The 26,442-nt window shown below is 45.3% G+C and overlaps 1 protein-coding gene across 1 annotated transcript in view; it reads right to left on the bottom strand.

Annotated features, from left to right (window-relative positions):
- Positions 1–11,237: 11,237 nt before the first annotated feature.
- Positions 11,238–26,442, bottom strand: part of znf407 (zinc finger protein 407) — a 145,260-nt gene continuing 130,055 nt past the window's right edge. Inside the window, exon 10 of the mRNA XM_071206044.1 lies at positions 11,238–12,844. Coding sequence (XP_071062145.1) covers positions 11,991–12,844 — 854 coding nt within the window. The 3' untranslated portion in view covers positions 11,238–11,990. The remainder of the gene's footprint in view (positions 12,845–26,442) is intronic.

Raw genomic sequence — 26,442 nt, 5'->3', positions numbered from 1 at the left:
GTGTGGCAGGGAGAGTGGGGGAGAAGTGGTGGGCGCTAGGCAGGGATTAACATGATCAAAGACACAAATGCGGAGCCACATAGGAAAAGTAAGAGAAAGGGAGAAGAGGTCCCCCCCCTTTACCCTTCCCCCCCCTTTTCCCATAATAACTCCCATGGAAGAGATGAGCCGTTACTGAACCATTTCTTCCCGCCTCTGCCTTAAACAACTATCGATTTACAGCAACAACAAAAATGACAAAAACAAACATTGGATTGCGACTGCACATGCAACTGTAGAGCGTGGCCTATCGATGTTTGCATGTACACAACAGGATTGGAGGTTATAGCAAGCAGTGCACATGTAGAGGCAGACAGACAGGAAATAAACAAACAAGTCGGGTTTAATAGAATTGCACCTGGAGCCCCGAGGACACGCACACACACGAGCAGAGCATATCAGCCGGCATGCTAATACTGCCAAAGGGAAGCCAAAACTAATAGCGGAGACATTAAGGAAATGATCCCCGGGCTGATATGTTTTCTATAGATGGCGACTAAACTGAATTGCTATATTTATCATACTCAGGGAAACAGAGAGGGAGAGAGAAAGAGAGAGCCGCGTCCACGCTGCTGTCCCTCTCAGTTGTCCCTAGGAGAGTGATGAGAGTGGCCCCCGGGAGAGGAGGGAAGTTACTGTTTCTATGTATGAGGGTGTGCATGTTTGTGTGTCACTCAACACACTGAGTTCTCTAGCTCAACTCCCGCTCGAAACACCCTAAGAGTAGCAATGCCACTATGTAGAAATAACATATTAGTAAATATTCTGCCTTCAGACCCTTAACTTAATTAAAAGTACTAATACCACACTGAAAAATACCCCATTACAAGTAAAAGTCCTATTTTCACAATTATACTTAAAAGTAAAAGTATTGAATATTATTAGATAAGTATGAAAAGTAGTAGAAGTCATGTGCAGTACAGTGTTGTTCACTAAGTGTTTTATATAAGGGTTACTGTACATTGCATTTGACTGCTGTCCTTGTTTGTGGTTGAGCTCATTTGAATTTCTTTAATCTGGAGTGATGCATCATATTTGATGAATTATCCCATCTTTGTAGCTTTGTTGCTGTCCTGTGAGAACCACGTATCTCTAAAAGTCTACTTTTATTGAGTTTTTAGATTCGTAGCTATCCATTTTCAAGAAGATCTAAGAGGCTTTTCTGTTTGTTGGAGTTCTAGATAGTGCTGTCACTTTGTTATGGAAGTAAACAAAGGCGTCCAATGAAACGCCTTGTTTCAGGAAGGAGGGACTGGAGGGAACGTTGGGATTTTAGCCTTTAAAAGACCATTTACATGCATAAATACAAACTGAACACATTACAGGAAAGGCAAAATCCAAAATAGCATAATAGGGCCACTTAAACTGATTTTAACACACTGAATACAGTATTATCACATTGCTTGTTGATATGGGGAACATGTGCGAATGTAGTTGGCTATATACACATGCATAAACATTTATACGGAATCTTTTTTTTTTAGAGCAAATTATGAATATAAGTCAGAAAGTCACACTTACAGCCTTGCCAGAATGTATTTTGTACATCATATTGCATTTTTTAAGTATTACTAGTGCAGATTGTGCATACGTTTAAAAATGTCACAATACTTCTGGTTAGTTTTATATAGAACCACATCATATTTCATGAGACGATTATAATAGTTGCATGTAAAAACTCTATCTGCGGAGAAACCACAGCAGTACATTAACGTACCAGAATGAGCATGAGAGTAGAATAATGGTGATAATTAAGTCATATTACTACTGTGGATGTTTTCTTCTAGTAACATTCTAACTGTTACTTAATACTTTAATGTGTTACCTCTGCTCTTGCTCACTTCTTCAGCCCTCCTCCCCCACTCTGCCCTTTTCCGGCTCTCCAATTAAGCATCAGCAGCAGGTTTCCATCAGCCGTCTGCTCGTCTGCAGCGGAGGCCTGTCAGGAAATGAACTCATCACTGGCTGACAGCTGCTAATTTCTCTCTCTTGCATGTCACACGAGTGGCCTGCTGCAGTTAATAATGAGCCATCCAGGCCTGATTAGGGACACACACAAGGAGGGTGGGGATGCACACAATACAGCACACTATCACTCAGCCAGACATGTAGAATCATGTGTGAGCGTGGGCGCACGCAGACATTCCTATTGAGGAGAAAATCTATAGGTTACTTACGTAACCTCAGGCCTCGGAGTAACATGAAGTGAGATGTCTCACTATGGGATGCGCCTCAACGCGTATGCAAACAGAAGCATCAATCTCATTACGCCAATCCTGATTGGCTGGTGATCTTGACATCTACGTCAGGGAATCACCCCCTATAAGTAGCTTGCGCCACGACGCATGCGTCATTCAAAATAAGCACCTCTTCTCGCTTCGCCTTAGCAAGAAGGGCCGTCTGGTGAGACATCTCACTTCATGTTACTCCGAGTGCTGGGGTTAGGTAAGTAACCTATAGTTCTCATTCATAACACTCCGTTCGATGTCTCACTATGGGATATTGAAACTCCCGTATTGCTAGACATGCTTATCTCGAAAATCACCAAAACAACCAAAACTTAACAGGTAGAACCCTGTCTCAACACGGGACCCAGCACTGCACGGGCCACACTTGAAGCAGAGACATCTAGCCTGTGAAAGCGGACAAAAGTGAGCGGTGAGGACCAGCTCGCTGCTGCACAAATGTCTTGGATGGAAACACCCTTGAACAAAGCCCAGGATGTAGCCAGTCCACGAGTAGAATGAGCACGCAGGCCCGTTGGTGCCTGCAAACCCTGACTCGTATAAGCCAGAGCAATCGCTTCCACAATCCAGTGGGAGAGCCGTTGCCTGGTAACGGGCTTGCCCTTATGAGGGTTAGCCCAGGATACAAAGAGTTGGTCATTGCATCGAAACTCTTTTGACCTGGCCATATAGGTGCGTAAAGCACGGACTGGGCACAGCAAATTCAGCCACTGTTCCTCAGCGGAACACAGTGGCGGAGGAAATGCCTCAATGTCAATGGGGGTACATCATGAGCCAACCACCTTAGGTACAAAGGCAGGGTTGGGCTTCAGCAACATGAAGGATGTACAGAGAGCGCATGAATGTCACTGACTCGCTTGGCAGATGCCAGAGCCAGTAACAACACTGTCTTCAGTGACAGGTGTTTCATGTCAGCTTCTTCCAGGGGTTCAAATGGAGGTCGAGTGAGGCCATCTAAAACCACTGCCAGGTCCCATAAGGGCACCAGTGACCTGGAAACAGGGAGGAGCCTGCGAGCCCCTTTCATAAAACGGCAGACCAAGGGATGTTGGCTAGCCGTCTTTCCCTCGAAGCCCACATGGCATGCAGCAATAGCAGCCAGGTACACTTTGATCGTGGAGAAAGCTCTGTGTTTATCAATCAGGTCCTGTAGAAATGATAAAATCACCCCGACAGGACATTGAAAAGAGATGTGCCCTTCTTGAAGGCCCCACTCCTCAAACACCCTCCACTTACAGTCATAAAGAGACCTGGTGGAGGAAGCTCTTGCACTCTGAATAGTGTTTATCACCTTCTGAGGGAGTCCCACTGTATTCAGGTTATACCACTCACGGGCCAGGCCCATAGTGCCAAGCGCTCTGGGTGTGGGTGAAAGATCGTCCCCCCCGCCTGAGACAGTATGTCCCTGCGTAGCGGGAGCTGCTACGGCTGCCCGCACAGCAGCTGGTATCTCCGCCAGCCAGTACATTGCAGGCCAGTGTGGAGCTATTAGGATGAGTGTGTGGCGTTGTTCTCTCACTCTGGCCAGAGTTGGGGGAATCAGAGCCAGGGGTGGGAACGCGTACAGAAGGACTGGAGGCCAAGCGTGCGCGAGCGCGTCCACGCCTAACGGTGCGTTTAAATCGCGCATTAAAAAGAACATTGAGCGTTTTCTTTTGATGCGAACAGATCTACCGCGGCTCGGCCGTAACGCACCCACAGCTGACTCACAATTATTGGATGTAGAGTCCAGTCTGCATATAGTGGTGCACCTCTGGACAGCAGATCTGCCCCGAGGTTCATCACTCCTGGTACGTGCGTCGCTCTCAGAGAGAGGAGACGTCCGCAGCTCCATAAGATCAGTTTGCGTGCCAGCATGTGTAACTGGAGAGAACGCAAACCCCCTTGGCGGTTTATATACAATATTGTGGTCGTGTTGTCTGTCCTCACGAGGACATGATGTTCTCTGAGAAAAGGCAGAAAGCGTTTCAGGGTGAGGAACACCGCTAAAAGCTCCAGATATCCCTCACAGGTCGACCGTCCCCAGCCCGTCAGACATGCGTCTGTGGTGACCACCTTCTGCGATAGGACAGCACCCATAGGCAGGCCCCGTACTAGAAAAGTTGGGTGCAGCCAGTGGCACAGTGCCATTACGCATTTCATAGTGACCATCACTCTCCGCGCGCCATGACGCACGGGGTCCAGTCTGAGGGCAGCCACCCAGCGCTGAAATTCCCTCATGTGTAAGTGTCCCAGTCGTACAACCAGGACGGCTGACGCCCTGAGCCCCAGTAACCGCAGACATGATTTGAAGAGAACATATTTGCGTGGCTGGAAATGAGCGAGGCTGTAAAGGGCACCGAATTCAGGCGTAGGCCCAGGAAGAGTACAGCCTGGGCTGGGGACAACATGCTCTTTTCTGTGTTTATTACGAAACCCATGGTCGAGCAGGTGTTTTACGAGGACATTCGTCTGCGTAATAGCCTCTTGCTCCGACTTTGCGAGAAGGAGCCAACCGTCCAGATAAGTTGCCAGGCGAATACCCTGTTGTCTTAACGGGGCTATCGCGGCTTCCGTACGCCGTACAAACACTCACGGGCTGAGAGACAGACCGAAGGGAAGTACTCTGTACTCATAACAGACACTCTGAAAGGCGAACCTCAGATATTTCCTGTGTGGGTAATATACTGGGATGTGGAAATACGCGTCTTTCAGGTCGATTGATGTGAACCAATCGTTTTGGCGCACGAGACGCAACAGAGATGTGTGAGTGAGTATTCTGAATTTGTATCTTTTGAGATATTTGTTCAGAGCCCTCAAATCTAGTATAGGCCGAATCCCGTTCCCTCCCCGTTTGAGAACGAGGAAATACTTGGAATAAAAGCCGCTCTGACTCTGCTCGGAGGGTATTATAGATATAGCCTTCTTGTCTAGTAGCGAGAGGATCTCTTGCTCTAGATTATGGGCCGACTCTCCCCGGGCCTGTAAATACAGAATGCCCGAAAAGTGAGGGGGGGTGATAGCGAATTGGAGTCTGTAACCCCGTGTTATTGTCTTGAAAACCCAAGCAGAATCTGTGAGCATCCTCCACTTTTCGCTTCTCAAAGCGAGTGGAGATGTCACATCTCTGCCGTCTGGCCTCTGTGTCTTTATCTGTTGTGTTATGGGGCCCTCTAGTGTCTGAACACGGTGGTACCCCAGGTTGACAACCCCGGTCGACACTGCGCATGTGCATGGCGGTGATGCCTTCACAGCCCCGTCCATCGTCCGCCTTCTGAGAGAGGGAGCAGCCACTCTTAGAAGGGGGGTAGACGTCAGACTGTTTATTGTTTTTATTGTCTTTCTTTTCATTTTTATTGACTGCGCCCTTGGCTTTAAGCCTGGAAACGACAGTGGAAAGTTATTTATTAAAAGACAATATTGATGACATGTGTTTGTGTGACTTAAACGAGCAGCGGAGTTTGCTGTCGTTGATGTTAAGTCCATTTCCCTCATGGCGCGAACTTGAGGATGACGTTCTGACATCACTCGAGGCGGCGGGAAGATGGGGGCATGGTTGCACCCCGGAAACACTTGAGCATCTAACACTGGAACGTGTTATGGAGCTGGAGAACAGGGAACTTCCAGCTCCTTTATCGAGGAGAGGAGAGGAGGCTGTCAGGCCGCCATCTTCTTCTTCTTCGCCTGGTGGCTGAAAGTCTGGACCGGCTGTGCCTGAGCGGCTGCTGCCGGAACCGGAGACTTTCTTGGCCAGCCCGTCCTCGCCTCGTGTCTGGGCTGGAGACCCGGGGCGGGCTGTGGCCTCTGCTGTTTCGGGATCTTGAAACAGGCAGGATGTGAGGCAGCCTGAGCGAAGGACTGCCGCGGGGCCATTGAAGGCGGCGGCTGGACCCTTCGGGGAAGACAAAGCTGGAGATTCTCATCCTCCTTCTTTTTGGACTCACACCGCTGCTGCATCGAAGCTAGAGCGGAGCCAAATATGCCCTCGGGAACAATAGGCATGTCCAAGACGTCCTCTTTTTCCCGGTCTGGAAGGTTCGTCAGGGTAAGCCACCTGGCTCTCTCCTGTACCACCATTATCCCAAGTGCTTTGCCTGTGGCTTGGACTGCACAGCGCTGCACACAGAGGCAAATGTCCGTGATCGCTGCAATTTCGTCCCACACGGCAGGCTCAGGTTTGACCGTCATGTCCTCGCAGAGCTCCGGCTGGTAGGCGGTCAGCAGCGAGGAGACGTTGAGTGCCCTGGCGGACAAAGCTGCGGCTTTATAGGCTCGTTCGGTCATTGCTGAGTGGAAGCGGTCTGCCTTTGCCGGTAGCGTGAGGTTCCTGCTTGGTGTCAAAGCCAGCCGCGGTTGGAGGTGGGCTGCCACCAGCGGCTCCATGGGCGGGCATGCGGAGCAGGCCGAGCTTCTCCATGCCGTCACAGTCCAAAGAGGAGTCACCCTGGATTGGGGCCTTGTTGCTGAAACAAGAGACCGACACCTCGTCCAGCATCTCTGGAAAGACTGGGAGAAGCTGCTTCCTCATCCTCGCTGCTAGGGGCAAGTTCTTCCCCTCATAGCGAGATCTGGAGGTCTCCTTGGCCACTTCAGGCCAGGGGATGTCCAGCCTGGACGCAGCGCGTTGGCACACGGCCTGCAAGTTCATGCTGAGGCAGGGCGAAGCTGGTGTGCTTTCGCCCGGGGGAAAGGACATCGCCTCCGGCTTGGCAGCCTGGGCAGATGAAACGAAGATGTCATCTTCGTGCTCATCCGAGTCGGATAAGAGGAACTCAGAGGCATCCTCTTCATCCTCCTCCATATAATCCAGCTGTAGGACATCCTCCGCGGGTGGAACCACGGTGAGGTCCAGCTGGGAGCCCCAGCTTGACACGGCGCGGGGCTCCGATTCCGCGGCTACCGCCGTTGTTGAGCCCCAGCCTGACACAGCGCGGGGCTCAATCTCCGCGGCGGACGCCACCATGTCCTGATTGCCGGCCTGTGAATCAACAGACATGAAGGGGTCCTGTCCCGACAAGCTAGCTCGGCGCGGTAGCCGTCGGCGGAGGCTCTTGATGGTGAAGCGGGCACAATGCCCGCACGAACCGGGGGTATCGATAGCTTCCTGAGCGTGTTCCAGCCCAAGGCAGGACGAGCAGACCTGGTGTGAGTCTGTGCTCGAGATCTTAAACCCGCAGCCGCAGAGCCGAGCCTCCGACTCCTCTGGTGTGAGGGAGAGAAGGGTCCATCCTCGTTTGCCGTGGTGTCGGCGCGGAGGGATAAACTAGCAACAGGTATGTTACCGTTTGAAGAAAAAATCAAACCTTACCGTTATTCCGAAAGAAAAAACGGCGGGGCAGATTACAATATTAACTGGTGTTAATATTTATTCAATTCTTCTTCAAAGCAAAAAAATAACCGGCAAGTGCCCGTCGACCGAATGTTAGCTTGGGTTCAGTCTGTGGACTGTTAAGCTAGCCCGGCTACTGATATTCGAGATGTGCTCTGAAGCGAGAAGAGGTGTTTGAATGACGCTGCGTCCTAGCGCAAGCTACTTAAAGGGTGGGTGCACTCCCTGACGTAGACGTCAAGATCACCAGCCAATCAGGATTGGCGTAATGAGATTGATGCTTCTGTTTGCATACGCGTTGAGGCGTATCCCATAGTGCAGGGGTCGGCAACAGGCGGACCGCGGTCCGGATCTGGACCCAGACGCCGACCTATACGGACCCGGAGCTATAATCAATACATTAATAGGGGATTTTTCGGCGCCTCCCGCTTTTTTAACGCTGATTTGGGTGACTTGTGTAATTCGTGGAGAACCGACAGACGGACAACTTCTCACTTCAAAAAAGAAGAAGAAATCTAGACCGCAAAAATGATTAAACAAGCGAGTACCTGTTTTTCCTGGCCAAGGACAGGTTCATGAACACAACACGAGCGTAACGTGTCTTCACGTGGTATATGTCTCGTCTGAAAGGAGTGCTGAGCACCGGAACGCCGCTCCAGCCCTTAAAATATTGCAATACCCAGTGGCGAGCCGTCAGGGCCCTCTAGGTCCTCTGTGAGGGCCTAAGATATTCTAAAAAATAATATTTGAAAACATTACAAAAAAAATATTAATATTTTTTTGTTGTTACATTTTTCATTAGTTTTACCAAAATAACTTGATTTAATTGTATTTAAAATAATATTTCCAAAGAAATAAATCCTTCGAATCTGCCTGTTCAGTTTCTGTTGGAATGTGAAGGGTTAAATGCAGTCTCTGCGAGTTACTGTGAAGACGGGAGAGCTTGGTCCCTCTCTACATTCACAGAGGGCCCGCTATAGTAACTCAATGAGAGCGTACTATCAAATGACAGTACAATTGACCAATCATATCTTCCCTCTAAATGGGCAGGCTTTATTTTCGCGGACTTTATGACAAGTTCCGCCCGCTGTGAGGTCTATGCAAGTGGTGCAGTGACGCATCCTAAAACCTGGAAGTAAGCTTCGCTCGGATTCCCTCGACAGAAAGCAACGGGATTTCTCCAGAGGATTTTGGAAAATAGCTCGAAATAAGGTCTGTGGAAAACGAACCTGTTAGATAAATGCACGTTTTGTTCAGCCGGATAATATCCACATGTCTACCCTACTTTTATTATTTTCGAATCATAAATCTAATCGATAGATTTATGATGGATAGATTTATGATTAGCATAAATTCGTTCATGATGGCTCATGTCAGTGATAGTGATGACATCGTTGCGAAATTATTAACCGAGTCATTTTCAAGATTGAGTTACAATGATAAACTGGAGTGGCAAAGGATCAGCTGAATGACCCGCAAGTGCTTCATCCAGAAGGACAGGAGGATGGACTTTGTGTTTCAGTGATTTATCATCAAAGGTAGGCCTAAGTCATTTTCAATGCGGGCCGCCGTGCCGACTTAATTCATTTGTAATTGTTACTTGGCTGTGGGTGCCCTGTCATGATAGGTGTTTATATAAATGGTGTTGTTCTGTGTGGTAGAGCATAGTGGTAGAGGGTCGCTGTCATTGATGCGTTTTGCACCCCGGGCGCTGTTTTGATATTCCGCTGAAGTATACGCTATGACGTAATATCTCTTATTTTCTTTCGAGGGGGGGGTCAGAGGGCCTAGGTATAAAAGTCACGGCTCGCCCCTGGCAATACCCATAAGGAGCCGAACACATGCCGCAGTGTTTGCGTTGCTGTGTCTTTAGTTGTAAGCACAGTGGCGATCTGTTGTTATTAGCATCTGGTTAGCTAGCTATGCTAACGAATTTAAAGAGCTTTTCTACAACCAGGTGGAAGAGAGCTCTCTCCTGAGAGGATCAAATAACCTCAGCTCAGTGAGGTTAAGGCACACCTTGATATGATCAATATAGTTATTAATGAGACTAAATGAAAAACAGGTATAAAATACTATATGACAGCAACAAAAAAGTTGTTAAAAATAACAAGAATAGAGTTTAAAAGGGGAGTGATTTGTAAAATATCCAAAAAGGAAAATATGCTACAGTTCTGTCTCATATGGGTGTTGAGAGATGTATCCATAGATCTCTTCATGTTGCTCTCAAAGTGCACCAGATTGATGCATTTAACTTCAATATTTAAACATTACACATATCCACAGTATTTAAGTAATGTTAATTGACAATAAATATTGTTGTTTTTGAATTGTACTTTCTTTATTTGATTGGCAGTCAGTTGTTGATTACATGCAGACGTTGATAAAGCTACAGGTCACTTCAATATATATCACACTAATTCATGAAGCAACTTAGACATTTTGATGTTCCGGACCTTTGCATGGGGAGATTTTCTCTAACTGGACCTCGTTGAATTTTAGTTGAAGACCCCTGATCTATAGGTTAACCATATCACTGTGTGCGGTAAAACATAGTGATTGACCTGAGCTAACATCCGCAGTTCACTGTGTGTGTTGGTGTTCTCATTCATAACACTCCGTTCGATGTCTCACTATGGCAGGGGTCTTCAACTAAAATTCAACGGTTAGAGAAAATCTCCCCATGCAAAGGTCCGGAACATCAAAATGTCTAAGTTGCTTCATGAATTAGGGGCATGCTCCCCCGGAAGAACATTTTGAATATTCCATATTTTAAAGCATCAATCTGATGCATTTTGAGATACATTTTTTTGCCAACCTGGGGAGAGCTGGAGAAACTTAACTTACATATTATAATATGTAACCCCTTTTCACCCCCACACTTACACATACTTACACTTGTTATTTTGACATTACACCTGAATAAAATAAAGCAATTCAAAATATAAAACATATGCTTTTAAGGCATTCAAATGTTGTTGTTACATCTTTTACCTCTCAGTGGCTGTCAACAAACGTTGGTTCCCGCTCGCAGGCACGTATGGTTGCTCACACAGAAAACGTGACCTCTGATAAATGTGTCTATCTTTGCTGAATGGAGATGAGAAAGGACTATGAAAAGAGTGTACAAATTCAACATGGGGCTGAGAGCACCGGAGACAAAGACGGCTGAAAGGCAGACAGGTGTTGTGTGAAATTACAGGCTCCCTTCTCTCGGTGCGGTTGTGGATTTCACCGCTCTTTCACTTCTCTCTGGCCTCACCTCTCTCAACAGCCATCTGTAATCCTCTCATTTTTTCCTGCTCACTCCACCTCCATCGCTTTCCCTCTGCAGCCCACCTTGGCACATGTGTGTGTGTGTGTGTTAAAGGGATGATCTTTTGATGCCCTCCGTGCGTATGAGTGCTTTGTCTCTCCACTTTCAGCGGTTGGCCGTTGTGTTTGCAGCCGTCATACTGCTCTCCCACTCACTCCATCAGAAAGCGGGGGCCTGTGTAGGGGCCTAAATGAATATTGATTCTCCCTCCAGTGCTGAATACTGCTGTGGGGAAAAAGGATGAGTGTGTTGCATGCAATGAAACAGAATGGGCCTGAGAGGAGAGAGGATGACGATTAGGATGATGGCGATCATGATGACGATAATGATAATGGTGATGGTAATGACTGTTAGTGATCAGCGAGCATGATGGGAGCCTTCAGCTGATGTGTGCGTGTCGCCCATAGTGTACATGTAACGGTGTAAATAGTACTGATAAAATAATCTGGACCCGGTTGTTAAAAACTAGAATCAATCTTTATTGTCAGAAATGAAATTGCATTTATGTTTTTTAGAGGTTTCCCAACAGATGAAGGGTGTTAGAAATGTTTTAATGTACATCAGCTTCATTTTATAATAAATCATCTGTTTTTCATATTTCTAAATCCAAGTTCATTCTCAGCAATAAACAATACCTACAAAGGATGTGAATAAAGGAAATAATAGAAAGTAGAAACAATTAATACACTATTGTGTCTCAGTCAAGGTTCTACCATCTGCACAAAACTAAAGGTACTGTTAAAGAAAGGTATCATAAAGGAGACAACAAGCAGAAAACGTATTTTTCTTTGTACTGACTAAGAATATTAGAGAGAACCTTTGAGAAAATAATATTTTAGGCGGAAATAATTTTATTTTCTTTCGTTGCAATGCATTAATCATTGAGTGGTTATTGACGTCTTGGTGGTTGAAAAGTTTGGAAGTAACACAGCACCAAAGAGTGTCCCTCTGAATAAATGACCTGAGTTTAGCATAGCACAAGAGGTAAAAGAATACAACGTTTAAAAGTCATGAAAAAAAGAGGCATTAACAGAATAAAAAAAAGAACTGAGATCAAACATTAAGTGGAATTTTCTCTCCTCTACCCTTCCAGAACGATATTATGAGGGGTTCCATCCAGATACACCACCATCTCTTCTCCAGCCTGCGGCTCCGAATGCTGCACCACCTCTTCACCCCCCCCCACCTCTCCATACATGCTTCCTTCCACCTGCAGGGTGCAGTTGTCCAGCTCCGTCACGATGTAGTGCGTCCCTTCGTCGTTGACGATCACCTGGTGTAGGCCTTCCTTCATCATCTGCGAGGCGGCGAGCTGCAGCACCTCCTGCATCTCCTCCCGGCCCCTCGCCTGCATCTCCTCCTGCTCCCTCTCCTGCTGCTCTACACTCTGCACCGCCTCGGCGACTTCAGGGGACTCGTGATCAACGGCGGAAGCCCCCTCCTGCTGCTCCTCGTGATGCCCCATCTCGCTGACGGCGCTAAGCAGAGCGTCCAGAGCTGTGGAGGACTCTGAGACCATGTGACATTGTCCTGGGACCCCCATCCCTCCTTTGGCCACGGCCCGCAGCTCTTTCCTGGCCTCCCCCGACTCCAGCACCACGTACTGGGTGCTGCCCCCGGCCAGGTGGGCCCCCCCCGATGCCACTTCCCGGCCCGAGGCGATGAATTGTCCGTCTTCTGTGATGTGGAGAACCTCCGCCACCTGGCCGGCCATAGCCAGGGTCTGCAGGGTGGCGGCGGCAGACTGCTCCAGCGCCTGGTCGATGGTCACCTCCCCGCCGCCGTAGCCCTGGATGATGATGACCTGCTGGATGGAGTCATCGTGGCAGGCGCCATCAGAGCCCTTAATGTGCACCGGGGACTCCATGGCTTCTGTTTCCACAAACGTGGCCCCCTGACCCTTCAGACGGCACTCGAAAGACTTGGACACAATGCCTGAAATACAGAGAGACATTTGACATTTATGTGTCACATTTTTGCCAATAGAGTGTTATTTTTGATGATATCAAGTAATTTAGCTAAGTTGGTGTTCAAGGCCATTTTGTTTGTCGGGTTTGTCTAGTAGAATAAAAGGTAATCGACAAACGTGTTTTCTCGTAGCTTTCGTTAACAAAATTAACACTATGATTAAGGTGAGTACCCTTAACACCCTGCATATCGTCATTAAGTCATGGCATGTCTTTTTTTACAGTCAATAAAAATAGAAAAAGATAAAAGAAACTCAAATGAGATATAGGAGGGATTTTCTTTAATGCCAGGATGATCAGGATCGTATCAAACAGAGCAAAAATCACTGCATAAACGGTATCACACAGGGCAGTTTATGTTCAGCCTCTCTCTTAATGTTCTTGGTAACCACACATTACTACGTCTGTGCATCCATCACTGTGAGGGAAAGGCCACAGTGTGGAGGAGTTGATACAAAAAGGTGATGTAACACGTCACATGTTTGTGTCACTTAATGTTTGAAAGGAGACAGAATATGGAGATATTAAGCTGGGGGGGAGAGGGTGGTGAGACAAGGCTGGTGCTAATTGAGCCACACTGTGCCCTCTCAGATCACAGGTTGCCATAGCGTTTCCAAGGTGATAGGAACAGTGTTAGAAATGCCAGTGTTTAAACAGCGCCTGGCTCACACACAGATAGGCTAATCTATGCAGAACAATTGGAATTTGAGACAGTGGAGAGGGGACTGTTTTCGCACCACATGGAAGCCCGCACGGAATAAATGGACCCACATATGCAGTATTTATTGTCGACTTAAGATTTGCCTTTCAAAGTGCGCCGATTCTACACATGCTTAGGTCCATGAAACACTTTAAAGTATCCAAATCTCTCTTGAAAAACATGGATAGAACAAAGTAACTTTTGTTGCTTTTAGCTCATTTCCTGAAAAGTTGACATTTCGAAAGGGAACAAGGTTTACCCCCCAGGGCAGCGATGAGATCACACAGATCCCTCAGTACATACAGGAACAAAGTCATCAATCATTGATACTCCTATCTCCCCCTGACATTTAATGTCCTGCGCTCCCAAGGTTGACAATGTGATCAGAAAGTCAGAGTTGTGCGGCGAACAGTATCTGACCCAACTGTGGCCTGTCCAGGCACAGAGACTCGACTCTTGCTCTTATTGGACCACTAGTCCTTCAGTAACAACAACTTGCGTCTTGTGCAGATGCTCTCTTAATATGAAGAGCTGGAGATGATAGTGTCTAGAAAATGACTGTAAGCAAAGGTGAAGGTGTTAAGTTGTGTGCCAAAGAGTTAAATGTAGCTCGTAGATCCAGCTAAGAACTCAAACGAGCCTTCAAGTTATCAATTAAACACCAAACACAGGGGTTTCTGTTCTTTTCTATACCTTCTAGGCACCAAGTACTTTGCATTGGAAGCAGGTCCAAAACGACAAAATAATTATTAGAGAAAACCAGTATGCAAATTGTAATAGGGGAGTGTATTTTCATTTCATTTCAAACCTTTATTTATACAGATAAAATCCCATTGAGATCATTGATCTCTTTTCCAAGGGAGACCTGCTCAAGTAGTTCCACATGAAACATAACAACATAAACAGAACAACAAAAGGACATCATACAGCATCATTTACATAATTATCCACATAAATAGGTACCAACAGCTTCCGATTGAGTAGCATCCAACCGAGCTTTAAAAACATTTAGTGGCACCAGATTGTTCAGTTTCCATTTAATTTGCAGACTATTCCAAGACAGAGGAGCTGCATCTAAAAGCAGTCTTCCCTAAGACAGTCCTAGCAGTTGGCACATTTAATAAAACCACTGCATTCGATCTCAGGCAGTAGCCACTTACAATTCTCCGTGAGATCAGGGAGCAGATATAAGATGGAAGTTTCCCTAACATGGCTTTGTATATACAAATGTACCAGTGACTGAGCCTCCGTACAGTTAGTGAAAGCAAACCAGCCCTTGCATACAGGGTACAGTGATGGGTTAATGCTTTACAGTTTGTCTGTTATAAAACGTTTCGTATTAAAGGTATGGTGACATCCCTCTGTATATACATCTGTCCTGAGCTAATGCTTTAGCATATAATATCATCAGAACAAGTAAAAAAACAAGAACTTGTTATTTGAAAGACAACTGCACGTGTACACGCACACCTCTCTACAATTGCTAGGTTTATTTTAGGGAGTAGTTAAAAACGAGAGAACAGTGGGCAAAAGAGAGCCACTTAAAAATCTCTTTTCACAAAGACTGAAAAGAAGGACAGTGTTTACTGAGTTGAATCATAACTGGCCTAACAAATGATTGATCATTTACAAACCTACATGTCACAGAAGAAAAATGAATATTGGGAAAGTCAAAAAATTGTTATTTTATATCTTTGGTCTCCTTAAAGGAGTAAAGGAGAACTGATGAAATAGATGACAAAGAGGGACTTGTGTCGGTAAGTACTGTACAGCCTTGTTCTGATTGATATAATGGTAATATTGCATTCAAACGTAACATTATTTTAAAAAACTATTTAGCTAAAACTCCCTGATTTTGGGCCTAAGGAGAAAGACTTGAGGTCTGCCTGTTGTTTTTGTCTCAATTGTCACGTTATGAATCTAAATGTGTCTCTATTTATCTACCCTCCTTACACATGTTGTACAAGATAACAATGTACATTTCTTTAACCAGAAACATTCACTGTGACTACAGGCAACAAGTCTGTGTAGAAAAAAGCAATTCGGACTGTGCTATTTGTATCTCAAGTGACAACTGCAGTACTTAGTGTGTGGAGGGAGTCGGCACTGTCGAAGGCAGCTGGAGGAAGTTGGCATGTTGAGCAGCAGAGAGGTTACCTATTTACACAGAGCTACAGGGCCCATGCTAACTGCCTACGCCAAAACGCTGCGAGCCGAGAGGTCGTTGTGAGAGGACAATAACTCCAATTTGTGCAGTTTCTGCTGCATTATCATACCGCCTGTTTGTATATATATGTGTGTTTTAAGACACAGGGGGCGTTTTGGTGTGTGAACTCCTGACAATATTTGTATGTTCAGCTCCGTAAAGTTTGGTTTTGCCAGATATATGTACACATTTATGTGACTCTGAATTCATGTATGTGTAAATATGTGGGTGGATGTTAATGTCAGGCTTAACTGGTGTATGCTAGTAAATGTATTTGTATGTATATGGCAGTCCCTGCTTGTGTGTGTGTGTGTGTGTGTGTGTGTGTGTGTGTGTGTGTGTGTGTGTGTGTGTGTGTGTGTGTGTGTGTGTGTGTGTGTGTGTGTGTGTGTGTGTGTGTGTGTGTGTATTGCTGTGGGGGTGGTAAGGCTACGCATTGCTAGTGTGTGTCATATTAGCTGTGGGGTGCTGTCGGCGGGACCCGGCGGCGGCCCGCTGAGGTTTATGGCGTGTCACTCAGTCGCCGCAGCCGTGAATCAAGTTAATGTTGCAGATCCCATCTCTTCAGTTGTCCTGCGCTCCCGGTGGAAGAACAACATTTGAACAGCGTGATTTGGCCCCGGCGAGAGGCTGATGCCTGTTTAATATGTGTTCTGAGTGTTCTGACTGACTGATTCCTTTAACAGGAAGTAGGAGAGAGGATGAGATAGAGAGAGGCAGGCTGCTTTATTGGCTGAGATCTGAAACAAGATGGAGGCTCCCTGAGAGGAATAAAACAACAGGAGGAAGAGAGGCTTGCAGAGACAAGCGGTGATGTCATTTTGATTTCCAGATGACAGGAAAGCCTTATTAAAACTGAATTAGGGAGTAAGGATACACATCTATAAAGCTTATAGTACCTATTATATGAATTTAATGAATGGTAATTCAGATCGGATCATAGTGCTTGACGCTATTTATTTCTCTATCCATATGACCTGATCTGGACATTCAAGGGTTAGGGTCAGGGATGTTGTGGAAACACGACAGCTATATTTGTTAAATCGCCATCAAAAGTGAATTTAAATGTCAGATCTTGTTGCTAAGAATCATGGCAGTCATCGAAACAGTCCTACAGTTCTAAAAGTGAATGTCCCAGAAATAGACCTGATTAGAAATGCTGAAGGAAAGCAAAGCTATAGTTGTGCTGCAACCCACCCATTATTTTCATTCTCGGCTAATCTGTGTAAAACGTCAAAAAGGGTCAAAAGTGATTTTTCCTCGAAGACCAAGAAGATGTCTCTAAATGTCGACATTTGTCAATCCAAAACTGAAAAACATTCACTTTCAGCTCACATGAGATGGAAATCTCCATGTTTGAGAGGATTTATCAAACATGTCTGCATCAATAATTACAACTAATCAACAGTGAAAAGAGTTGGCTTTTTTTTTCTCCTGATCAAATAATCGATCCAACCAATTGGCAGCTCTGTAGTTAAGATAACATTGAAATCCCCATGTGCCTATTCTTCTTGTAGTCTCTGCTTTGCTGTCACTGTCTTGTTTAAAGTGTTCAACATTGATCAGACAAAATAAATGTCAGGAGAACTGTCTTCACGGCGTGGAGATGTAATAGTGATATGAGCTCTCCATGTGGGTTAATGTCAAATCAATTAAATGACGCTGAAATAACAGAACCTGATTGTGCTGGAGACTTCTTTAAGCACCCTCAGATGATCCCTGGCCTGCAGTTTGCTAACCGTTTGTGCAGTGCGACTGCTTGCTTTACACCAGTGTGTGTGTTGTTAACGTGTACAGATGCAATTATTGATCCGCGGATCAATGGGCTGGCCGGCGGCGGGGGCTCGGGGCCTCTAAGTGGCATTACTTCAGCTCAGAGAGGCCGCCAGGGGAGCGGTCAGACAGCACTTACCAGCAGTTAGAGAAATTAACCTTAACACAGAGACACCGGCACACACACAATCAATTACACCCGCTGGAACACGGGTCAGATCGCTGCAAATGTAAGCTCGCTTGCACATGCACATGTAATCAAGTGCACACACGCCTCCTACTTGTTAGACTTGTAACACTTGTGAGGACATGGCACTGGTTGTAATCCATAAACCTAAATTCAACTCTGGACTTAACCTGCATGTACAGCACACTACATCCTAATTGGTTCTTACAAGGATAGAAGGACACAAACATGGGAGAAAAAGACATCTGGAGACACTACAGCAAGCAAAGTCAAATATCAAACACGACAGAGGGGAGAGAAAAGATGATCACCAAATCAATTACGAGGTCAATGGCAGGACCATGAACAAGCCAGCGCTTATGATCAATACTTAACGACAGCGCAAAACCCTTTACTATCCTTTTACCAGCCGATTACCTTCAATTATAGATATGAAGCCGGAGCCTTAAAAAGAGCATGGTGGAGACCCATAAACCTGACAGACACATATCGCTGTTATTTGTGGGGGGATATTTACAGACAAGCTGGTGTGTGTGTGTGTGTGTGTGTGTGTGTGTGTGTGTGTGTGTGTGTGTGTGTGTGTGTGTGTGTGTGTGTGTGTGTGTGTGTGTGTGTGTGTGTGTCACTGGGGCAGGCTTTTCAAGGTGACACTGTTAAGGAGATAAAGTGTCAGTTCTGGGAGTATCCAGGTCACCAGGGAGAGGCCTGCATATGAGCCTGTATCTTCATGTTTTTATGTATTTAATGTCTTTAAATGTGTTTTTTCCACTTTAACAAAAAAGTTGATTAATTGAACTGCGTCAACGATTGTATGCAATGTTCACTAACAAATACATTCTTATTTTGTTTGGATTTGCATGCATTCTGTTTCATTCATTGTGTATTTTATGAGTTGTTTGTATGTTTAGATATTGCTATAGGAATTGTCGAGTCATTGAAAGTATGTTTAGGCAGAAAGGAGCCATGTGAAGACCATAATTACTTTGAATACTACATACATTCGAGATAATGGCCATTTCTACCTCTCAATAAATATGTTAGGAGCATTCTGAAGCCTTTTCGCCCGTTACCCCCTCAATCTCTAACCCTGGATGAGTATATTAGGTAATTATTTTTATAAAAAAATGACAGGTTGAATCGTTTTTTCGCAGAACATATTCCCTTTTAAAGTATGTGTGTGTGCGTGTGCATTTGTCTGTGTACATGTCGACCTTACCTGCCTCTCCTCCCCTGTGAGGCCTCAGGCGAAGCTGCATGTGTTTCATATGTGTGTATGAGTGTCTCTTTATGTGTGTGTGTGTGTGTGTGTGTGTGTGTGTGTGTGTGTGTGTTTGCACAAACTAGCAGGTCAGCTGAGGTCTGCCTAGTGATGGCTCTACTTTGTCTGGTAGGGACAGCCGCTACTGTCACCTTTACAAACGCTATGAATCAACGCCAGGGAGGACAGGCCGGACGACCAAAAAACAACCAATTATACGGCGGCCAGATTGACAGCGGGTGGAACGGGCAGAGAGAGAGATGGAGACGCACTGAACACACCCCAAGGACGAATAAACACAAGAGAATGAGGGCACCGACTGACAGGGGGCCTTCTGGGCTGCGACACCGATATGGTGGCTCTGAAGGCCAATTTTAAGCCATCGGTGACTTTGGTCAGACGTTAAAAAGAGAGAGAATATCCTTTACATAATCTGCTCAGGGTAGTTATTCTCTGTCAGTAGAGGTAACACATTTAAAACACACTCATAAAGACTCTTCAAAAAAGTCCTCTGACACACAGGAAGTAATGCGATTTATGTTTTTTAATCGGGTTTCCTGGTTCCTGTGAAGTGTTTTCTAAAGTTTATAGTCCCTTTCTTTATTTGGAGGTTTCCACCATAAAGAGTAAAGTTTGAGTCTGGCAGGAAAGCTATACATCTCAGAAACATCCCATAATGTGTTTCCCTACATGCTTTTATCCTGTTCTCTTCACTGTCCCGGGGGGCCAAGTATTAGAAGCTAAGAGGATAAATGATGTTTGCAATATTCAGACTGATGCATCATGTATGAGCACAGATCTGGGGGTGATTTTGGGTGAGTACAAGCCAACATGGTGAGACATTCCCGGCTAAATGTAACCAAGGTTTAGAGGAAAACAAATAACTGTCGAAATAATTAGTCATGTTTTCAGAAAACCCAAAAGATCAGTCTAGCCTCACATGAGCATGACATGTCTGGGTGGAAATGATATAAGAGCTTAAGATAATTTCAGTATGATTTAACTGACAGTAATTTTAACCACAAATAATTAAAAATAACTAAAAGACGTGTTGTGTAACACTCTGTGTAATACCTTATTACTAACAGGAAATCGCTACCTGACGTAGAAATGAACAAGAATGCTTGGTGAACACTGATAAACCAAGGCACTTCATCCAAGATACCAAACAAGATATATATATATATACTGTATATATATATACACATGAATAACACCCAACAACCCGGAAAATAACATATATTGTAGGATTGTGTAGATTGAGCTGGGAAGGGTTCAAAAGGTGAAAGTACAGTTTATACCACACCCACCCACACCCACCCACACACACACACACACACACACACACACACACACACACACACACACACACACACACACACACACACACACACACACACACACACACACACACACACACACACACACACACACACACACACACACACACACACACACACACACACACACAGTGGTCAGAGGGAACACGGGTCAGTGTCCTGCTCTCACCACACACACACACACACACACACACACACACACACACACACACACACACACACACACACACACACACACACACACACACACACACACACACACACACACACACACACACACACACACACACACACACACACACACACACACACACACACACACACACACACACACACACACACACACACACACACACACACACACACACACACACACACACACACACACACACACACACACACACACACACACACACAGTGGTCAGAGGGAACACGGGTCAGTGTCCTGCTCTCAGCTCTTTTTCTGCTGACAGAGGATGACCCAGTGTAAGTATAATCTGGTCCACACTAACTCTATCTACCTCATGTCCCCCGGGGGTATGCCGCCCCCAGAGAGGGAGCAAGAGACAGACGGAGAGAAAGGTGAAAGGGGGAGCAAATAAAAAAAATACAATCATTTGGGAAACCATCCCCACCACACGTTCAATTTTCATCCATCCTTTGGAGAGCTTGTGTGAGTCCTGAAACCAGTGACTACATGACAATATGGTACAGTACAGCACAAATTAAGTACACCAAATTGTCACAAAAGAAAAAAAGGGAAACAGAAACTTAGATTGAGAAATCAATTCAGGATCCAGTTAAAGAATTTGTAAATGGAATCCAAGAGTGTAAACATTGTTCTCAGGGAGTAACCAAACAAGCTAACAGTGCTAACAGCTCCCTGGGAGGACCAGATGGAGGGGACTTTCAAATTAAGAAGGTTAAGTATGAAGGCTTGTTTATCCAGCACAGTTTGCATCACAGGGAAGACGAGCGCCATCCACCGCAACACAGAGGCTGCTGGGAATTCATCTGTTTGGCTATGGATAAAAGGAGCACACGTGTGGGAGGTTGCCACAGTTGCACAAAGTGAGGCCTGATCGACCTCAGCGGGGCTGCCAGTGAGAGGGCGTCTGATGCTGAAAGGCCTCAAACACCTGATGGCTGCCGGTTCCGTCACCGAGTGCGCAAATCAGAAGATTCCAGCACCATTTCAACTGTAAACATGACGAGCCAGATGTGACCAATGTCGTACTATTTGTGGGTTGTTTCCAAGATCCGCTGCAGATGGAGCTCAGACCATCAGACCATAGACCGGGGAGCTCATTTGTTTGAGCGGATCATACGAGCTGACAAATGTCTCCAGTGCCGCTTTTATCGTGCAGGTGGATGGTCTTCCTCGCGGTTGTTATGGTAACAAAAGGGAAGCAAATAGATAGTCTCACAAAAATATTGAAATCAAAGAGGGCGGTGCTAATCTGTCATAAAACGCTGTGATACTTTGTCGAGATAATGCCATGGAATTCTAAAAAGCGCTGGGAGCGTTTTCGTTGATGAAGCACTGGGAGGAGGTGCCCTGCCAACACCTTTCTGACACCATGTGGACACAGGGCCTAACAGCCTCATCCAGGAATACAAGAGGGATGGTTGATGAAGATCACAACACCCTTCTTTCCCATGTTCCCCTTCTCCCCATTAGGCCCTCTTTCTAGCCTTTTCTTTTCGTTCTTCCAACTCTCTTGTCTTTCTCTCAAGATCTCTGGAGGTGGACCTCTGATTGCTACTTTAATTAGCCATGTCAGACATCTTCGTGGATTTACTGGGCATGTCAAACTTCTGCAGATAATTATAAGCTTTTCCCTTCTTCATCCCTCCATCCCTCCGTCTTTCTTTTACTGTGTCACCCTATCTACCCGTCTCGCTCACTCTCCCATGATTTAATGATTCATTATGGATGTGAGTTTGAGAATCAAAGCTTTTTTGCTAATCAAAAAATTCCCATTCTCCCCCATTCTCGTAATTACAGTGTGAAGATGATGTTGCTGGTGTCTTTTTATTCCCAAGGCCTGGCCAGGGCACTGATCTAAGGTCCGTCGAGACGGAAAGAAAGGAAAGTCACAACATAATGGCTTCCTCCAGAATATAGAAAAAGAAATGGGTGGAGAAATGGAGGAGGCCATAATGGGTTGGGGGAGTCAGAGGATAAAAGACACATCTAGAGAAAGAGACAGAGACAGTGAGCTAAGGAAGATTTCAGTACAGAGAGCAATAATCAAAGAGAGTTGGCATCATCAACTAGTTTGTTTAGTCTGATCAACAATCCAAAACACAAAGAAATGTTGGATGTTAATGTAATACACAACATTTAAAAAGATTATGTATCAACTCAACAATAATTGACCAATTATTTTAGCTCCAACAGTATTCAACCTCTTGTACTGACTTGAAAAAGTGAGACACATCTTTTGATATACTGTAGGTTTTCCTTTCCGTAGAAATTACATGAATAGAAACACATTTGTTCTGTCTCCTTTGTAGACTATAGGAGCTGAAACCAACAGTCAAACATTATAGTCAAAATACATAAAGTTCCGGGCTAAAGCTTTTAAGGTATGATGTTTGTTACCCTGGGTTTTGGACTGATCAATGGACAATGTAAGTGAATCGAGGGCATTAAGGCATCAGTAGGCTTGACTGAAAGGGCTGTAAGATAGTCATATAGCTTTACAACCAGATCCCCCCTCTACCTTCCAGAATGTGTGCGGCTGCATTACGCAACCTCTCTAACTTTTTTAAACAGACAATGCAACAGCCGATATTTTCCCAGACACTTCTCGATCAAGGTATTTATTTTCTGTACATTCTTTACAAACAATGGTTACTTTGTTTGCACACGCAATTGCAGGTTTTTGAATGACGATACAAAAAGTTTCAGCAAATGCCAAAGCCATTCTAACCATAACCCTCTTCAGAATATAGGGTCCGGTAAAGTCTTTGGAGCAACTACAACAGATTCAAACCCATTAAACATTGATGGCAATAAAACACATTCAATTGGTATTCCGGAAATGTTGTGTTGAACTTCCATTCAAATCAAGCTGGGTCAAGCTCCCAACACACTGTATCCCAAATGATGCACATTAACACAACCCGATGACATAATCCTCTGAGTACATCACAAACGTTGTAGACTCAAAACAAAGGGATTTGCAAAGACAGATATATATAAGAAGCAAAGTAATGCTGAAAACTGACTTTAGTTTTGTATTAAAGGCAGGAGCTCCAACAAGCCGTTTAGGACAGAGTGAATACCGGTGAATACACATACTTTACAGAGATATTACACAATATAAATCTATTTTAGTAGACCTCAACAATGGAATTATTATCAGAAGAAATGGCCATGACATGGGACCTTTAATGGTTGTTGTCTTGCTGAAACAGCCATTATTTTTATTTTGTTTAATCATCACTGATGCCTACTAAATCAAAGCCTGACCATCCATACAGTACACCCATACAATAGATTTAATGACAACCCCCTGTTGTTCTGTGTTCAGCGACTCACACTCACGTTCACCCAGGTCTGTTTGGCTTAGCCTGGATCCTCCCCGCCATATTTACTGGGTATTTACCTAACACAGGCATGCTGGAGATATTTATCGTCCTGATGGCTCTATATATAGGGCTGAGGAGCTCGGCGAGAGGAGAGGCAGGCGCGGTGGGAGGTTGCTTCTCTAATCTCCATCTCCAGGCTGACAGGCCTGAGAAGGCCCTAATGAATGACTCTTTTCATCTGCACGCCTGTGTGTATGTGACAGTATAAATATTTAGCAATATTGGAGTCAGCTCGTGATTTTACACAGATGGAGTGATTGATGGCTCAGCCCCCTGATGCATGCCAAAGACCATGGTGGAGATGTTATATAAACCAGCGCAGCCTCTCTCTTTCCCTCCCTCCATCATCGTCGTCTCCATCTCGCTCTATCTTTCACATTGCCTCCTCTGCACTCCGCCTCCTTTCCGGCTTGTCTTCTCACTGTCGATCCGCCCTCTGTGGCTCTGCCAATTTGCTTCACTGTTGAATTTCTATCATACAGTGTGGTGTCCCTACGGCTGTGAGACGGGCTAAATCAGAGGAAGACAACCTGACAGGGAGGAAAGTCTGAGGAGATTGGCATGGACGTGTTACAGGGCCGACTAGTTCAGTATTTGAAACCTCGTAGTAAAACTAATTTTCCCACAAATTCAATTTGAAACATCTATAAAAAATACATTTATTTGATTTGACTGATTTTTTCTCTGTTGAAATTCATCTTTAGAAGTTTTTAAAAGTGCTTGTGAACTTTTTTGTAAAGTTTGTGATGGATTAGATGCTGATTCTCCTTACATGAAAAGTGTATACAGCATGAGCACTGTTCCCATGCTCTCACTTTGTATGTACAGCAAACCAAAGGTCAGCAAGTGAGTGAGAGCTGCTCTAGAAGTCTACACACACACACACACACACACACACACACACACACACACACACACACACACACACACACACACACACACACACACACACACACACACACACACACACACACACACACACACACACACACACACACACACACACACACACACACACACACACACACACACACACACACACACACACACACACACACACACCACACCACACCACACACACACCAGAGTTGCAGTTGATTTAGCTACACTTGTGAGGACATACTGATGACTACTAGACTACTTTTGTCTGAAAAGGGTTTAAGCAAAAGTTAGAGCATTTGTAAAGGTTATTTATGTTGTGGTTTTCGATAAGACTGAACCTCAAGGGAATTCATGTATAACAATCTATTGCATCTGAGTGCCTGTATATGTGTGTGTGTTCGATGCAGACCTTCTGCATAGCCAATTAAACAAAAATACAAGAACAAGATTCCTGAACAAATATATGAGGACTTTAAGGGGGGATGTTGAAGATTTATTAACCTCGTAATTGCCTGTGTAAAATATGTTCCCCTGGTAATGACATTTCCTGCTTTTTCTGCCTTGTGTTTTCTCGTTTAATTGCATTTAAAACTTCAATCTCTAACACCCCCACTGCTTCATGGAAGGGGGGGGGGGCCCAGTGCTGGACCGCCACATCTATTAATCTAACTGTCCTTTATCAGAATTAGCATTCAAATGTGATCGGTTCCACTGCGCCTTCGCCACCGCTTGTAATTCCAACAAAATCCACTCCTATGCAATAACTACAGTGCCCTTCAAGACCACTACCACCTCCCCCCTTGCTTTGAAAGCTATTGATTTTTATTTGTTCTGTAATGAGAACAATTAGTCTTTTTCCTGGCTTCCTTCATCTATCACCTCCATGTTTGTGTGGCTCTGCCATCCGGCTGGCCTCTGTCTTTAAGCCCAGCTGGAGGTCCATCCTCTGGGCAGGGGACACCTCTGTGGCCCCCGTTTACTGTATACAACAAGCTAAAGGAGAGATAACCGAGGACTACAGAATAACACCTCTGACATTATACTGAGCAGCACGGGCGCTCCTCAGGGCACGGTCCTCTCTCCCTTCCTGTTCACAGTCTATACATCAGACTTCAGACACTGCTCACAGTCCTGCCATCTGCAGAAGTTCTCAGATGACTCTGCCATTGTGGGCTGTGTCATCAGAGACCAGGAAGCTGAGTACAGGAGTGTGGTGGACAGTTTTGTGGAGTGGTGCGGTCAGAACCATCTGCAGCTCAACGTCACAAAAACCAAGGAGCTAGTGGTTGACTTCAGGAAGCGGAGTACCGCCCCAAGCCCAATTACCATCGTGGGCATGGATGTGGACATTGTGGACAGCTACAAGTTCCTGGGTGTCCACATAGACAATAAACTGGACTGGAGTAAAAACACTGACGCCCTATATAAGAAGGGCCAGAGTCGCCTGTATTTCCTCAGGAGACTCAGGTCCTTCAACGTCTGCAGCACTATGTTGCAGATGTTTTATGACTCGGTGGTCTCCAGTGTGATCTTCTTTGCTGTGGTGTGTTGGGGCAGCGGGGTGAAGTCATCAGGAGAGCAGGCTCTGTCCTGGGAGTGGACCAGGAGTCGTTGGCAGTG

Source organism: Pseudochaenichthys georgianus, chromosome 16 (assembly GCF_902827115.2).
Source record: "Pseudochaenichthys georgianus chromosome 16, fPseGeo1.2, whole genome shotgun sequence".
Lineage (NCBI taxonomy): Eukaryota > Metazoa > Chordata > Actinopteri > Perciformes > Channichthyidae > Pseudochaenichthys > Pseudochaenichthys georgianus.
The sequence above is the reverse complement of the archived record's forward strand: the minus strand, read 5'-3'. Positions and strand labels throughout refer to the sequence as shown.